Source organism: Diceros bicornis, chromosome 17 (genome assembly GCF_020826845.1).
Source record: "Diceros bicornis minor isolate mBicDic1 chromosome 17, mDicBic1.mat.cur, whole genome shotgun sequence".
NCBI classification, from domain to species: domain Eukaryota; kingdom Metazoa; phylum Chordata; class Mammalia; order Perissodactyla; family Rhinocerotidae; genus Diceros; species Diceros bicornis.
The window spans coordinates 26,771,314-26,789,783 of NC_080756.1; the positions used below are offsets into that span (position 1 = coordinate 26,771,314).

Here is an 18,470-nt window from a genome sequence, read left to right on the forward strand (position 1 = left end):
TACTTATTCTAGTTCATACTGATTGACATTCTATATTCTGTTGAAGTCCTGTTCAGTATTTACTTTACATCATTATTCTGAATTCTGCCATTTCCGGAATTATTTTCATCTCTACTTTTATGAGTTAAAACAATTTTTATGAGTTTGGATTACACATTACAAAATAACAGTGGGGTTTCTGTGAAAAATCATAATTGATCTTTTTAAATTTATGATTATACCAGGCTGCCTGTGGAGCACTTGCTAGACTGACAGGGCCCACTAGTGGTACACAGACTGTGCTTTGAGAACATTGCACTAAGCTGTTCCAGGAGCAGTTATTAAAACAACCAAAGATCTGATTATTACACAAGAAATAACAGATCTGGCTGGTAAAAGTTAAAGGAGAGATAAAATGAAAGGAGCAGTACTATTGCCTGGTGATGACTCAAAAAACCAGTGTCACCCACACCAGGCCAAGAAGCAGAGGACAAGCAATAGGACAAGGAGTGAGGAGAAACTACACAGTGAACAATGTAAAAGGAATAACTGACAGCACAGCATAAAGGTGAACATTACAGAGGAGTGAAAAGAGGCACCAACCAGAATAGCTGTACGAGAACGTTAAGTGAAGGGCAAATCAAGTGTTATTTACTCAGTAACTTCAAGCAAAAGACAGCTTATCCCACTCTGAAGGTGCTGTAATCTGATAGGTGATTTGTGTAGTCCAATGATGAGCTTCATGAGTACCATAACTTTTATGTAATACATAAGGATTCAGTGGACCAGAGAGAGCTAGGTGTATCAAAGAAACCACCCTCCATTATGGGTACCAGATTTTCTGCAATGAAGGATGGGATCTCAATGCTTAGAATATAATAGGTGACAATAAGTATATGAGTTATGTATTGTTGTGTAACAAATCACCCCGACACTCAGCTGCTTAAAACAGCAAATGTTTATTACCTCACAGTTTCTGTGGGTCAAGAATCGGGGTACAGCCTAGCTAGGTCCTCTGATTCAAGGTCTCTCATGGGCTGCAGTCATCTCTATGCGTCACTGGGGGAGGAATTACTTCCAGGCTTACTCAGGTGGCTGTTGGCAGACCTTAGTTCCTCGCTGGCTATTGGACAGAGGACTTCAGTTCCTTGCTGACCTGTTGACCAGAGGCTTCCCTCAGCACTTTGTCACGTGGACCACTCTATAGGGGAGCTCAGAACAAGGCAAGAGAGGGTGAGCAAGATGGAAGATAGAGTGTTTTAGTAACCTAATTTTGGAAGTGGCATCCAGTCAACTTTGCTGTATTCTGTTCATTAGAAACTCTTTACTAGGTCCAGCCCACTTGCAAGGAGAGGATTAGACAAGGGCATGAATTCCGGGAGGCAGGGTTTATTGGGGACCATCTTAGAACACTGCCTGCCATAATAAGCACTTTGATGAATGAGTAAATGAGTGAAGCAAAGAAGAGAAACTTAGGAAAAATAGCTTGTATTGTAATTATAGGCTGCAAGAATGGGAATGAACCATAAAAGAGAAATTAATTTCTGGGTAAGACTTGTTTTAACTAAAAATAGGCATATTTTGATCACTAAGTACACCATCAGTTCATCCATATCATAAAAGAAAGGCTTGGAAAATATGAGTGCTGTTTTCTGCAGACTCTAAATCAAATAACATCTTTTAATACTGCCAATCTCTATATTTAGAAAGGTAGAGCATCCAGATTTGATGTATTTCAGTCATTCGCTCTTAGCTCTCCCTGCACGTTGGAATCACCTTGGAAACTGGAAAACCAAACCAAAAAAGGATACCTGGGCTCTATCCCAGGCTAAATAAATCAGAGTCCCTACAGGTGGGGCCTGGATGAGGCTAGATTTTTTTTTTTTTTAAAGCTCCTCAGATGATTCCAGTGTGTAGTTAGGATTAGGAATCACTGATTTAAGTGGTTCTTAATGGAAGGACTCGAGTATACATCCTTTCTCTGGTTTAGTACAAATTGAAAAAGGGAATAATTTTATGAACAAGCTCTCTGCATTGAGCATGTGTTTATTCAGTGTCCAGTATGTGCATAGCATTTGAGGAGGATAAAAAAGAATGTAAGTAGTTTTAAAATGGGAACAAGCTATACTTCATGATAAAGTTATATATGTATTTACTGTGATTATCTGACACAGTCCACATGTGCTGTGGAGTTTCAGAGAGGGGAGAGATGAATACAGACTAGAGTAGATAGAGAAGGCTGTTTGGAAAAGGTGAGATCCTGGGTGCATTAGGAAAGCACAAGGCAAAATGCAGTTACTTGCTTCACTTGACAGATCCTGATCCAGGTCTAAATCAGACCTGACAGTGTAGTTAGCACTTTGATCTTATTCTGCAGGGCAGTGACTGCACAAGAGAATCAACTGAGCAACTTTGAAAAATACCAGGTTTCACTCCTGGAGATTTTTATCCAGTTGATCTGGGTGAGCCCAAGGATTGCAATTTTTAAAAGACTCCCTGTGATGGTAATGTAAGCCAGAGTTGGAAAAAACTGGAGGAGGGTTTACCATTCACCCATCCATTCAAAACACATTGGGTATTTTTATGCCACAGGCATAGAGCAAACAACAGTGAATAAAAAACAGGAAGAAGTCCCTGTTTATACTGATGGGGGTGGTAGGGAGCTTATCTTCTTTTCTGGTAGGAGAAGACAGATAATAAACTAATAATATCTAATATGGTAAGTAGAAATAAGTGCTTTGAAGAAAATAAAGCATAGTGATGGAGACAGTAATGGGCAGAGTGGGGAGTGGAGTTGGAGAGGAGAGTGCTATTTTATGTGAAGTTAGGAAAGACTTTCCTGACAGTTGTCATTTGAGCAGAGACCTAGAAGAAGGGAGTGAGTGAGTAGGCAGAGGGGACAGCAGGGAAAACCCCCAGACAGGAGTAACAGGCCAGTGAGGCTGGATGCTATGGATGAATTGTGTTCCCCCGAAATGTATGTGTTGAAGCCCTAATCTCCAGTGTGACTATATGTAGAGATAGGGCTTTTAGGAGGTAATTAAGGTAAAATGAGATCATAAGGGTGAGGTCCTAATGCCATAGGATTGGTGGCCTTATAAGAAGAAAGAGGTCTTGAACCAGCCCTGATGGCCTAGCAGCTAAAGTTCAGTGCGCTCTGCTTCGGCAGCCTGGATTTGGTTCCCGGGCGCGAAACTATGCCACTTGTGGTGGTGGCTCGCATGGAGGAACCAGAAGAACTTACAACTATACACAATTATGTACTGGGGCTTTGGGTGGGGAAAAGGAAGAAAAAAGGAAGATTGGCAAGAGGTATTAGCTTAGGGCGAATCTTACTCTGCAAAAAAAAGATGGCAGAGGTCTGTCTCTCTCTCTCTTTCTCTGTCCGCCATGTTGAGAACACAGTGAGGAGGTTCTCTGCAAGTCAGGAGAGCACTCACCCAAACTGAACCCTGCTGGACCTTGATTTTGGACTTTCTAGCCTGCAGAACTGTGAGAAAATAAATTGCTGTTGTTTAAGCCACCTAGTCTGTGGTATTTTGTCATGGCAGCCCAGGCCAAGACAGTGGAACAGAGGGGAGAGTTCCAAAGAGGAGAATATAGAAGATGAGGTTGGGAGAGAGACCAAATCGTGTAGATATATTTTGAAGGTAGAGTGGAAAGGATTTGCAGGTGAATTAGATGTGGGTGTGAGAGAAAGAGGGGAATGAACACTGCTTCTGAGTGTTTGGTCTGACCAACTGGAAAATGGAGTGCTATTTCCTAAGATAGAAAGACTGTTAAAGAAGGGAAGAGTGGGAGAAGGGAGGATTCAAAAGTATGTTGTTGAACAAACTAAATTATTTTGAGGTGGCACTAGACATCCAGATGAAGATGTTATGTAGAGAGTTGGTTATGTAAGTCTGGAGTTTAGGGGTGACATTAGGGCTGGTGTTACAAATTTCGGAGTATCAGTATATAGATCAGTTGTTCTCAATCTTGGATGCACTTTAGAATCAGCTTCGGAACTTGCAAAACATTTCTGAGCCTGGCTCCACCCCTACAGATTCTCTTTTAACTGGGAGTGGGGCTCAGGCATTCCTGTTTTAATTTGATTAGTGGTTAGGTTAAACTTTATTTATAAATAGCTTTTATTGAGGATAATTGACATACAATGTGCTGCACACATGAAAGTGTACAATTTGATAAGTTTTGACATATGAATACACCTGTGAAACCATCACCACAATTAAGAGAGTGAACATATCCATCATCACCAGAAGTTTCTTTGTACCCCTTTTCAGTTCTTCTCTCCTGTGCCTACCTCATCCTATCCTCAGTTGCTAGGCAACTACCGATCTGCTTTCTGTACAGATTAGTTTGTATTTTCTAGAATTTTATAAATGGAATCCTACAGCATGTACTCTTCTGGGTGGCTTCTTAAGACATAATTGTTTTAATATTTATCTGTGTTGTTGCATGTATCAGTAGTTCATTCCTTCCTGTTGCTGAGTAGTATTTCATTGTATGAATGTACCACAATTTCTTTATTCAGCTGTTGATGGACATTTGGGTTGTTTTCAGTTTTGGGCCATTACAGATAAAGCTGCTGCGAATGTTTGTGTCCAAGTATTTATACTATATAGACATATATTTCCTTCTCTCTGGGTTAATATCTTGGAGTAGAATAGCTGGATCATATGGATCACATTTTTTCATGTGTTTCAACGTGAAGGGTTTTGTGTGTGTAAGTGTGCTTGTCTATATGTGTCCTTGATGAAAACTTTTATGCTCAGAAAAGATTATTCAGGGACTACTTTCATTATTAAAATTAATGTTCGATTTATTAGTTCCAAGTTAAAAATCTAGTTTTTTCTTAAATGTTTGTTCATTTTTACAAATCTTATTCTATTTATAAAGTTTCACAAAATTTAACTTTTTTCTCCCTAGGCACAGTTCTTTTTAAGAAGCATCACAGGTTAATTGTAACGTGGAACCAGGGCTGAGAACCATTGTACAGATGGTATTTAAAGCCAAGGACGGAATGAGGTCACCCAGGACAGCATTTCTCAACCTTTTACGTGCTTGAAAACACCCATAGTTCTGGGGCAAGGTCTGAGAATTTCATTTCCACGAGGCTCCCAGTGCTGATGCCCTTGGTTGGGTTTGTGGACTATACTTTGAGTAGCACCCTCCAGAGGGTTAGTGTAGATAGCAGAGATATCTGAAGACTGAGACCTGGGGCACTCCAAAGTCTAGAAGTTGGAAAAGAGAGAAAGGAAGCGGTAAATGAGACTGTGAAAGAGTAGCTGGTGAGGCAGGAGAAAAATCGGAAGAGTGTGGTGTTCCAGTGGCTTGTGAAGAAAGTTTTGTGTGAAGGCAGGGAGTGATAAACTCAATTAAATGCTGCTTGAAAAGACTGAGTAAGATGAGAGCCACGGTTGACCAATAGATATGGTAAAGTGATTGTTGGTGACCTTGCAAGAAGTAATTTTTGTAGAATGGTAGGGATAAAAGCCTAACTGAGGTGAGCCCAGGAGAGAATGGAGGAAAGAACTGTGGAGAGTAAGTATAGACAAATCATTAGATGATTATAGCGGAAAAGAGAATAGAGACATGAGGCAGTGGCTAGCAAGGGATGTGGACTTAGGAAAGGGTTTTTTTTCTTTTCTTTTTGGTAAGAATTATTATAATGTGTTTGTATACTGACAAGTATAACCTGGTAGAGAAGGAAATGTTGTTGGAGCAGGAGAGAAAGGAGGTCAGTAGCAGGAGTGGTGTCCTGGAGAAGGGATCCAGTCTGCAGATAGGGGCATGGCCTTACATAGGAATATGGGTAGGGAAGTTAGAGTATATGGGCACAGATGGGAACTTATGGAAATATATATATATTTTTTTTTTGGTGAGAAAGATTAGCCCTGAGCTAACATCTGTTGCCAATCCTCCCCTTTTTGCTGAGGAAGATCAGCCCTGGGGTAACATCCATGCCCATCTTCCTCTGCTTTATATGTGGGATGCCGCCGCAGCACGGCTTGATAAGCAGTGCATAGGTCCGCACCAGGGATCCAAACCCGAGAACTCTGGGCCGCCAAAGCAGAGCTTGCAAACTTACCCATTACGCCACCAGGCCAGCACCACTTGTGGAAATTTTAATTGAATACCTTCTGTTTTCTCTGAAATAAGAATCAAGGTCACCTCATGATAAAACAGCACACAATAAAAGTAAGTTTTGTTCAGTGCTCTGTCCCTAGTCCTTGGAACAGTGACTTGGACATAGTGAGAGCTGAATAAATATTTGTTAAATAAATGAGTGTAAGGAAGAGTAATCTTGGATTGGAGGGAAGAAGGCAAGGAGTCAAGCAGGTAGTACAGAAGGGTGCATTGGGTTAGGCTAGAGTGGTGTTTGTGGGAATGATAAAGGGGAACCATTCGAATAATATGGAAGAAAAATTGAAAGGACTTGATCTTTATTTGGCTAAGGAGAAGGAAAAGTTGAGAATGACCTGTTTATAGCTCTGGAGCATGTCCTTAGCCTTTCAAATTAAGTGAACTGTGATGTTGTTTGAGGGATTTTTCAGAGACTTAATTGCTGAACACTCTAACCTAGTTTTATAAAGCTGATGTAGTCATCTGTTTTGTCCTTACCAAGGACTATCTTGGTAGCTGCCAGGAGTCAAGTCTCCCCTGCCACCACCTCCCAGGAGTTCAGGGAAAATTGTGTTCTGGGCTTTGACAGAAGTGTTTGACGATGAAAATTAAATAGATATAGACCTTGAAGTAAAAACTCTTCAAAATAACAAACAACAATAACAATAACAAAACAATAGCAAAAACAATAACAAAAAACATTTAAATATTATCACTATACGTAATTTTTGAATTTTGCTGATAAGTCAAATAGTGCTGGTATTAGCAGAGTAGATTTTTTTCATTGTTTGGAAGTGGGAAAACCACTTAGAAAGGACTCTTTTATCTTTTGATTTAGTAATCAGAGTTTTTAGAAAGCAGACACGTACATTAAACCCTTCACTCCATTTTCATGAGAAAGAATTAAATGGCTCAAAAGCAAGATGCCATCAGTAATTTTTTCAAGAAAGTGAATCCCTGGAAGTTGCCACTTAGTCAAATCAGTGTTCGCACAGTTGATTAATAGTTGTATTTATGCATCATATTTAACTCGTTTATAATGATCATTAATGTCAAGAGGTGTTTATTGAGCATCCGATACACGTAAGATCTACTGTAGTAGGTGTTGGGGATACAAAAATAGGTAAGTTGGGATCTTTTCCCATGTTAGGTATAAGAGTCCAGTTGTGGGGAGATAGAACACAGCCATGAAAGGATCAATAGCATTACACAGGAGTGTGGAAGACCACAATTCTGCAGAGGTGCTGCAGGGGTTCCACAAGTATTTGATGCACATTTCTTTTTAACATATTTTAACCATTAAAAAAAACGCAATTAAAATAACATGTTATGGAAATTGTGTCCTATGCACCAAATAGTAACGTGCACAGAAGGAAGACCACTAAAGCTAATTAATTTATTTTGCAGATTAAGCCACTCTTTTTTTACAATTTCAAAATAAGTAGCAAAGCCTTTATTTGTATTTCTCAAACACAGTGGAAAAAAGGCACATAGCCCTAACAACATTTTTTAGTCATCATTTTCCCTCTCCCACCTCTGTCCTCACGTTATAGTTTTGCTCTCAAGCTTCACTCCTCAAAACGTCTCCAACTCCCACAACAAAACAAAACCTCTTTTTACGTTTGTGTACTCCGCCTTGGTGGCCCGAGGTTCACAGGTTCAGATCCCGGGCGCAGACCAACGCACTGCTTGTCAAGCTGTGCTGTGGCAGCGTCCCATATAAAGTAGAGGAAGATGGGCACAGATGTTAGCCCAGGGCCAGTCTTCCTCAGCAAAAAGAGGAAGATTGGCAACGGATGTTGGCTCAGGGCTAATCTTCCTCACAAAAACAAAACAAAACAAAAACAAAAGGAAAACCTCTTTTAGCAGTTTCTTTCTTTGCTTCTGATTCTCCATCATAAAATCTCAAAAACTGATCTGTCAAATAAGATCTATCTCAGAAAGCCTGGGAAGGGAAGGGTGTTTGAGCAGGCCAGGCTAGAATACTCTTCAGAGGGCTTTGGGGAGAAATCTAGGGAATTCACATGAGGAACTTACATCCCTTCATGCTTATTAACCCTTTGTAGGCTGCATGGTGCTAGAGGTTTCTGACTGTGAGTCTTCAAATGACAATATCCTGGGTGAGTTTTTGCAAACTCAAGAATTGTTCCGTGAGCAATATATTTTTAAGGACAAAAAAGAAATATGGTTTTTCACAGAGAGGCATTCAACAGAAATACTGCAGTATTTTGCAACAATGAGCCTGAACCATCTTGTTTCACTATAGGACATGTGATGGTATTCTTTCATCTTCTGTGATATTGGGCACCAAAATTTACTTGCTATGATACATAAGTGGACAGATGCTGAAGGGTAGGTATGTATATCTAGTCTAAAAATGAAAATGATTGGTAATTTTGGAGCAGAGAAAATGTCTGTCCTCTCTTCAAAAAATTATGAGCTGTCAAGGTTTTCAGAAGAAGTGGAAGTAAAGATGAGCCAAAATCTCCTAGAGATGTATTTGAAATCAGAAATCAGTATTTACAAGATAGAAACATTCCTAGGATTAGGCATAACAGCTGATGAGGAGTTAGTTACATTAAAAAAACTTTGTCTAGGGGCCGGCCAGGTGGCGCAAGCGGTTAAGTGTACACGCTCCGATGCGGCGGCCCAGGATTCGCCGGTTCGGATCCTGGGGATCCAGGTGCACACTGACGCACTGCTTGGCAAGCCATGCTGTGGCAGTGTCCCATATAAAGTGGAGGAAGATGGGCATGGATGTTAGCCCAGGGCCAGTCTTCCTCAGCAAGAAAATAAATAAATAAATAAAAGGAGGATCGGCAGATGTTAGCACCGGGCTGATCTCTTCACAAAAACAAAAAAAACGCTTTGTCTATTTCAAGTCTCTATACCTTCAAAACTAAGTTATTATGGAATAAAAGTTTGGATTTACTATGTTTTAAAGTCTTACTAAAATTTTTAATATTCATTGTTCTTTTATTTCTTTTGTAAATTATTCATAAAATATTTTTTAAAAAAGGATTCATGGTGATGGCTGTTTTTCCCTGTGTACTGATGGTTTAAACATGAACTAAAGTTCTTTCTACCCTGTCTATAATAAGTCCTCTTTTATTTTTTTAAATTTTTATTTATTTATTTTTTTGTGAGGAAGATCAGCCCTGAGCTAACATCTGATGCCAATCCTCCTCTTTTTTTTGCTGAGAAAGACTGGCCCTGGGCTAACATCTGTGCCCGTCTTCCTCTACTTTATATGGGACGCTGCCACAACATGGCCTGACAAGCGGTGCATCGGTGTGCGCCCGGGATCCAAACCCAGGCCGCCAGCAGTGGAGCGCGCGCACTTAACCGCTAAGCCACAGGGGTGGGCCCCTCTTTTTTGTTTTAAATCACAGCATACCGTTTTTTTCTTCTTAGTGATTTTGACAAAATTTACTTTTATTTAGTTTTCTTTTGTGTGGTTTCTATCTCATCCACTAAGTAAGCTCTGTGATGGCACAGAGTCTGTCTTGTTCATGGGGAATTTCCCTCACCTTACCTAGTGCCTGACATGTGTCAATGTGAAATACATTTTCAAACAGGGTGGCTGCTTATAAAATCTCCCTTGGTTAGATTTTTGGGCTTTTATTAGCAATATATCAACAGACTCACAGCAGGTTTGGGTTTAGTTCGGCCTTTTTTACTGATTGAGATTTATTATATTGCTTCAATTTACCATATATTTCAGTGTCATGAAGCAGATTACTTCTTTCTGAGCTATGAATAATGCTGCCTCTTTTAGAATAGAATCAGTAATTGTTTCATATCTTGTTTGTTTTGCCTGTCCAACTTGACAAAGCTAAATATAGATGAGGATGATTAAGCTTAAAGCATTTTTCTTACGCTCTTTGACACACAGCATTTTTATTGGGAGGTGGGGAGGGTGGAGGGCAGACACATAGTTAGAAAAAGCATATATTAGTCAACATGCACCAGCCTCCTACTCACATGCGAGGTCCAACAGCTCCTAAAAATATTTTGTTCTGATGAGTAGAAGATATCCATTAAATGGTTGTTGAAATATTTCCCTTTTTCTTATGTTACAGTAAATCAACAGACCTGCCAAACTTTACACAGTCTATTTGGGCTATTTGTGAAAGATACATAGGGACACAGAGGGATCCCCAAATTTTTGGACACCATATTTCACGAGTTACAGCCTGATCATGACACGTGTGAATATGTAGATGACAGTAGAGTGCTGTTGGGACATGGCTGACAGCACTTATTGTACTAAGTGGGTGACTTTTTTCTCCTCATTATCACAGAACCTTTGGTGTTGCACTTGTATTGTCAAAACCGTGAATCATAAATCCCTGAACATAAAAAGGCATACCTTATACATGATAGCCTGCCCCTTATTTCCTGAGTTAAGTATCTCCCACCTCTAAAAGTCCCTAGTATCTTCCAGATTTTTCTCATTAAGTAGAAAAGGGATCATAGTTAAACCTTCTTAAGACCCCTGGAGATAGAAGGGCTTTCTTTTTAATAGGGCTTGGTAAAGGTGAGTCACTTTATGACATGGTGAAAAGATCATCAATAATCTACGTATTTTCTACCTTCAATGAAGGATCTTCAAAGCTCATTCAGCCTCTAGAGAGCAGCAGAGAACTTTATTTTGATAATTAGGCTATATGTATACATATGTTTGTATTTTGTGCTTCTTTTCTCCCAAAGTTGAACCAGTTCACCAGTTCTTTCTGTGTTGGTTTTGCTTGTAAGAGAGTGTACATTTATTGAGTATTTTGTTCTTACCACTGAAAGTATAACACTTAGAAGAATTCTAGATTCATAACTGATGGAAAAATTATTAATTCATTTAACTCAACCTCATGGTTTTATGAAGCAAAGCGTGGTCTACTAATATGCTTTCATTTTCAGATTGATGGGCCGTATAAAAAGGGAAAATGATTCTAGGAAGATTCTGTAGAAATAAAACTTGTTAAATTTGAAAAAGACTTGGCAGCAGTTATATTGCAAGATTCATGAGTTGGGGAATTAGGATTATGCCTTTCTCACATATAAGCGGGACTGAGAAACAGTGTCACATAATAGATGGGCACTAACTTGGAGACAAATGCTGGGGGGGGGCAGTGATTGATTGTGTTACAAAAATATTCTGTACGTAACCACAGCACAATACTGATATTCTTGAAAATCTTCATGATCGGAGTATCCATGATTGAGATGTTAGATCTTATGGGAAAAATAGTATTGGGATACCGAGGTCATTAATGAATCCAAAAAAACCTAGAAAAATATACAATTTTACTTAAAGGGAGCACAAATAAAGAGAATATAAATAAATTATATATCTTAAGTTAGTAATAATGGCTACTAAATAACTAACATCAATTTATTGATTGCTAGAAACATCAGGGTTTCTACTCTAGGTTCAAAAGAATATAAATTTTAATGTTTGAAATTTTATTGTAATTCAATTTAATTCATTAACATTTTTGTAAATTTATTTTGCATTAAATTTTGGGACGGAGAGAGCAACAGTACAAAATGTAATAAAGGAAGTTGTCAAACCTTCATTTGTTATGGAGGGGAGACATTCAGAGAGCCGTAATACCTTGGGAGACCAAATGATGACTACACGTCCATTGCATTTTATATCTTAGAGTGACTCTCAATTTTAGGTGACTCACTGTTCACTAGGTACTAGTCTAAACAAATCTTTTCTCAACCCTGCCACACCTTTGAGCTTTCTTTCTTTCCATATTCCAACATAATTAAAAAAGAAATTAATTCTTGCTTCTCTTATTTTTTCACTTGTATGTAGTGAGTGGTTGATGCTGGCCAATGAGTAAGATTAGAGACAGTACTCCTTTTCTTAAAAAACATCTTTCTTCCTCATTAAACCTGATTTTATCATTCATTCATTCTTCAACAAATACTAAGTATCTAGTATATTTTCAGTACTATCCTAGGTACTAGTTATACAGTGGTGTATAAAGCTAATTCCATCCGTTTCCTTGTGGCGTTTATATCCTAGAAGAGGAAACAGACAATAAAATTACAGCTCCTTCCCCAGCACTCCCTATGTTCCTTCCTTCCTTAATTTTTTTCCATAGCATTTATCAGCATCTAAGACTCTATGTTTATTTGTTGTTTGATTTCACCCACAGAATGTTGGCTACTTGAGGGCAAGGATTTCTGTATGTTTTGCTAAAGGAATATTTGTTGGTTGAGAAGTGAGAAAGGCACATCTAATTAGTCACCATGTCCCCTTGATTCTGCAGCTTCAGCCTGTCTTAAATAACCCCACTGCTGCTTCCATAGTTCAGCCCTATTTATTTTTGCCTGATCTATTATTAAAGTAGCTTCCTAACAATTTCCGTGCCTCTGTCGTACCTTTTCCCTTCAGACTGCTGCTAGTAATCTTTGTAAAATTCAAGTCTGGATTTCTTCAGTGATCTCCCATCTTTTAAGGGTAAATCAGACTCTTTAGCTTTTTGTTATCGAGTTCCTTCCCATCTGTCCAGCCTCGCTTTTTTTATTTCCCTGCTCTCCATCTCAAACTTTATGCTGCAGTAGTACCAATATATTCACTTCTTCAAACTTATTTGCAAAGTGTAGTGGCTAGACTAGAGCATCAGCACAGCTTGGAAACTAGTTAGAAATGCAAATATTATTAGACCCCAAGGCCTACTGAATCAGAAACCCTGGGAGTAGGGCTAAGCAAGCTAAACAAGCCTTCCACGTGATCCTGATGTACCTTAAATTTGAGAACCGCTGCTTTAATCTTTTTTTGTAAGTTCATTTCCTTAACAAGCTCAGCCATTAATTACCATGCTTTCAATATCACTTTCATTTGTGTAACTCTTAATCTACATCATTAACCCTGTTTTGTATTTTAAATTGTGTACTGGACATCTTTCCTGGACACCCTTCCTGTAGGCTCTAAACAAAATTTATTATCCAGCTACTGAAATCTGTTTTACATACTGTTTCCTATTTCCTCCTTCAAGCTTTGAGTCGTAAATTGTGCAGTATTTTCTCATTGGTTTCTGTTTTGTCTTGCTCTAGAGAAACAAAAAAAAAAAGATTTTTTAATAAGCCTTCTGAACAAAATAGGGTCAAGATTTTCCAGGCAATAAAATTACTATTGTTTGTAGACCATCTGTTAGACTGTATTTTTATCTTATTCTCCCTTACTTTTTCCCTCCCACCCCTTTCCCCTCCTTAGTCTTCTTTCCCTCTCTCATTTTAAGAACTTAGAGACTATTCACTTTGAATCTTGACCTCAGTTGCTCAAGTTCCAACATTAAGCTGGAGGGATCCTTGACCCTGGGCCAACAGAGTGACAACTTGTACTGGCACCAAAGGTTGAAGCCAGGCAACATTTCAGATATCTCAGTGCAGTTCCTACAGTAGGTTCTCAATAAATATTTTTTAAATGAATAAGTAAGTGAGTAGGCAAGTCTCAAAGGACTGGGCAGATCTCCAAGGTCAAAAGAGCGCGGTGAGATTGCAGCTAGAGGTATAAGGAAGCAATATGAGATACTGCTCTCAAGGATTTGAGCAATAAGCAGTGAGAAATTTTGACACTCAAATATTTATTAAATGAATAAATGAAAGATTTTAAAGGAAAGAACAAATAGCCATTGTCACAGATGGTTAGATATTTCCTTCTCTGAGGGAGGAGGGATAAATTTAAATCTTAATTCAGTGTAAACTTTCAAGTTTAATTTTTAATATTCATGTTTATTTATATGTGTGCTTCCCTATGAGCATTCAGTTTGATATAGATTTTTAATAATTTTCATGTTGATTTATGTAAAAGTTATATTCTAATGATTTGGCCATGTATCTTGGGCTATAACTTTTAACTGTTATTATAGTTGTATTTTTGTTGGATAGGAAAGACAGTAATGTTGTATGTCTGTATATATATAGATCTCAAATTGCACATCTGAATTACCTTACGAAGAATTTTTATACGTGAAAATTGTAATATATATCTTTTTGTAATTTGACCAATTCTCTCATAAAGAACATGTATTCTTAAGTTATAATAATAAAAAACCCTTTCTTTTTAACATGCACACAGGAAGCCTCGACCTGTCTCCCAGTTGGTTGCACAGCAGGTTACTCAACAGTTTGTGCCCCCTACACAGTCAAAGAAAGAGAAAAAAGATAAAGTAGAAAAAGAAAAAAGTGAAAAGGAAACAACTAGCAAAAAGAACAGTCATAAGAAAACCAGGTAATTTGAAGAGTGTTTTACAGCAGTTTTGAAATAATAAAATTAACCATTTAATATTCTTTTAACATTGATATATACAAAGCAGAAGTAAAAGATTTCATTTCCTTTATTATAAAGTATCATGAAAGTGTTTTTCTGAGTTTGAAAGGTAGATTCGACATTAAACACAGAGGCCACAAATATAAGCTTAAATGTGAGGATGCTTCCTTTTTTTTTTTTTTTTTTTTTTAGCAGATTGAAAGATGCTTGTGTTTGAGGTATTTCTTTTTCACTCTAAAGCCAGGAGTGATTGTCACAATACTGAACAGATATTTGCATGGGCTTTAACCACTCAAAATGATCATGGATCCAAGCAGAACAGGCAATCATGATGCCCTTATCAGTACACATCAGTGGAGTAACAGCCCTGCATATAACTCAAGCTTAGCTGTTATCAGCTTCCTCTGTGATGCAACCATGTCATTGCTGATTTAAAACATTTATTTTAACAAAATTGATAAGCTCTCTGCAAAATTATGATACAGCTATGAAAACACAATTAAGAGACCATTCCAGAGTATCACAGTTTTTTGTCTCATTAAAAAATATTCATAAATGATTGGTTTGATTAATGTTAATGATTTGAAAGTTATATTTTTGTGGCTAGTTACATATGAATCTAGAGCTTTAAACATAGATGTATTCATTTTATTATTTTTACCCAATTTACTATTCATTATATGCTGAGAAAGTTGGTAGAGAGAAAAGCTAGTTTAAAATTTTATCATCTTTTGTGTTTAGGCCAAGATTGAAAAATGTGGATCGGAGTAGTGCTCAGCATTTGGAAGTTACCGTTGGAGATCTGACAGTCATTATTACAGACTTTAAGGAGAAAACGAAGTCACCGCCTGCATCTAGTGCTGCCTCTGCAGATCAACATAGTCAGAGTGGCTCTAGCTCTGACAACACAGAACGGGCAATGTCCAGGTCATCTTCACCCAGAGGAGAAGCCTCATCATTGAATGGAGAATCTCATTAAAGTTTATTTTCTCCAATTTCTTAGGTCACTTCTGTCATACCATGCAAATACACAGATTATGCCAAGAAGTACCACATTTTCATGACAAACATATTCATGCACAATCCATAATTTGCGTTTTACATAAGATAGAAATTTGTGAGAATTTGTTGGATTTTATTGCAATCTACCCAACATTTCCAGACTCAACATTTTGGTCTTCACAGTTAAACGTGCCATGAAAATGTGGTTGAATTATTCATTATGCAGTGTTATTGGTAAGTCTATTTTCACTTTTAGTTTAGTGAATTCTAACACATAATTCTTGAATTCTCTACTATTGGCATGTAACGAATTAAAATTTTTATAACATAGTGCAAGCTGCCTAAATATGTATTATTTGAGAATTGTGAAACAAATAGTTATATGTATACAAGTCAAAGATCAACTTAATCAACTATTGCTGCAACAGGATTTTCTTAATGGTATCCTCTTAAATACACCTGCTGGTACTTGGTGTGGCTAAATAGGAAAATTGTTATTAAATAAAGAATTTGTATGAACCGTTGCCAATGTTTTTGACACAGTTTACTAAATTATTGTTTCTGAATTATGTTTCTGGTTTTATCTGTTCTTTTTGCGTATCTTTCAAAACATTCATTTATTGTAATGTTTACTAGCAGACTAGTAAACAATAAAACATTGATTATTTAGCTTTATAATTCAGGTTTAGTGCTGTTGTCATTGAACACTGGTATTTTCTGTATTATATAAAACGTTAAAATTCAAATAATTTTAAGCATTTGGCAAAAACGGAAGAGAAAAGAAATCTGCCATATTTTTAAAAGCTGCAATTTTAGAAAAGCTTTAACTTAATAATAGTTTTATCACTGTTTCCTTGCCCCAAACTTATCCAGGGTCATAGAAGTATGAATCTAATTAATACAGAAATGGGAAGTCTTGCACAGAACTGGAAAATAAGTAATCTTAAATCAGTTTAATTGGCCTCTTACTAAATATAACAATTCTTATAAAATCATAGTGCCCTGTTTTCAGGCACAACTGCAGTTTATGCATTCATCAATATCCTGAAATTAAAAAAGTATTTACAGCCCCACTTACTATTATGTAAAATTCAATAAAATATTTTTATGACTACCGATTTTGCATTTTTGTTTACAATTAATATTTTATATTATATTTAAAAATCCAACCTAGAAACCACACAGTACTTCTTAAATTCTCCGAGGGTCTCCTGCTTTCTCTTAGCCATTTGTTTAATATATATCCACTTATAGGAGACTTCTGAAATATAAATGAACTTAAAAACATAACTTGGATACAAAATATCACATAAAGACATCATGATAGCGTTTGAAGAAAAAACCTGTAGACCCTGACTCACGGTTGTGATATTTGGTGGTTTCGCGTGGTAATGTGATTTTCTGTTTAATTGCAGTACTTTTTACAGGCACAATGGTACTGTCTTTTTTGTAAGATGCTAGTTGTGAAATACAGTTAATTGCGTACAGTAAAAATCTGTGTTTAAAACATTTATATACCTCATTCTTTAGTATTGTTAAATGAAAAATTAAAATTTGTGTTTATTATAAGATACTTTCAGTGGAACCCCTAGTAACTGGTTATGTTCTTTTAAAACATGAATTTTTTTCGTCTTATTTTATTGTTTTTCACGTTTCAAATGTTTTATATATATATTCATTTTTAGACACAGTAAAAATTACAAATGTAATAGGAAAATATTCTAATTTTTTAGTCAAAACTATGCTTTGGAGGTACTGGGTCTTCTGATGATGATCAAACACTTTCAGGATGTATTTTAAATATATTGCAAAAGTGAGGAAAACCAGACAAAAGATGGGATTTTACCTGAAGGGGGCATAGTCATCTTTCCATATAGATGGGGAGACAGTAAAGCATGGAAATTAGTGCTAACTGGTATCTGGTGTTTGAATCCCTGTCATAGAACCCAAGTGAGCTTGAGTAAATTACTCAACATCACTTCTCATCTATTACAGAGGGACAGTGATAATCATATCTAACTCATAGTGTTGTTGGGAGGATTAAACGTCAGTCCATCTAAATTCTTATCTGATGCATACCGAATGCTCAGTAAATGTGAGCCTTTACTATCTTTATAGGTAAAATCCCATTACAAAAATACAAACATGTTTTTGTAACAAAAATTATTTCCATGCCCTCTCGGATGACTGAAAGGAATTGTGTTCTCTAGGTTACAGTGAATTTTCTACATCCAGTGTTTGCTCTGATCCTAGCTGTCTTTCTGTAATTACAGAAGCTGATGTGATGGTATGCACTATGAGACAGGAGGAATGGACTGAGTTGGCTAGTTTGAAATTTTGTTTTCCTTTCATTAATCACAATTATCCTCACTCCTTTCATTTCGCCCTACCTGGAAACACTTCCAAACCAGGAAACAGACCCAAATTCCATAAATACTTACACCTACTGTTAAAATATGCAAAAAGATTCAGAGCCTGGGCTTAGGCTACATTTTTAGCTCTGTTACATCAATTTACCCTGTGGTTTTAGCAGTGGGTTCTTTTAGCCAAATTCCATACAAAAAAGAATTTGGATGTTTTTCAGAGTATAATTATTACCTTATTTTGATATAAGAGTGAAGATATAATTTGAGGCCTACAAGAATACGTATTCTTAAAACCTTTTATATTACACAGTAGAAATAGTTGACTTAATAACTTAAAGGTTTTATTTTTATTAAGTGCTTTCCTAAAATTATAGTGATGATAGTAAACAAAGTGAAAACATTAAAAAAGGAAGAAAAACCTCAGCTTTTAAAGTTGATAGCATATTTATTGCCATTCTTTTAGACAAAAATCTTTATTGCCTGAAAAGAATGTAGTTTCTGCATATTATATGCATTAATGCTAAATGGTCTAGAAGTTTTAGTTTCCACTGAGGCCCTTATTTTGCTTACTTTCTTGGTCTGCAACTTACCTCTTATCTGGAATCTTTTAAAGACCTGTTGTAGGAACTGGGCCATTGATAGAAATTTCTGTACTATACTTTGAAAATTAAGTGAAAACAGAAAAGAGAGGGTGTAAGAAGAAGGGTAAC

General features: G+C 37.0%; 1 protein-coding gene across 8 annotated transcripts in view; it reads left to right on the top strand.

Annotated features, from left to right (window-relative positions):
• Positions 1 to 16,979, top strand: part of YAF2 (YY1 associated factor 2) — a 64,700-nt gene extending 47,721 nt beyond the window's left edge. For 6 of the 8 annotated variants that reach the window (XM_058558493.1, XM_058558499.1, XM_058558498.1 and 3 more), the window contains 2 exons: positions 14,201 to 14,353; positions 15,134 to 16,979. In XM_058558493.1, coding sequence (XP_058414476.1) covers positions 14,201 to 14,353; positions 15,134 to 15,371 — 391 coding nt within the window. In that variant the 3' untranslated portion in view covers positions 15,372 to 16,979. Of the gene's footprint in view, positions 1 to 14,200; positions 14,354 to 15,133 lie in introns of those variants that run through there. The other 2 variants (XR_009222548.1, XR_009222550.1) reach the window with 2 other exon arrangements.
• The last annotated feature ends 1,491 nt before the right edge of the window (positions 16,980 to 18,470 follow it).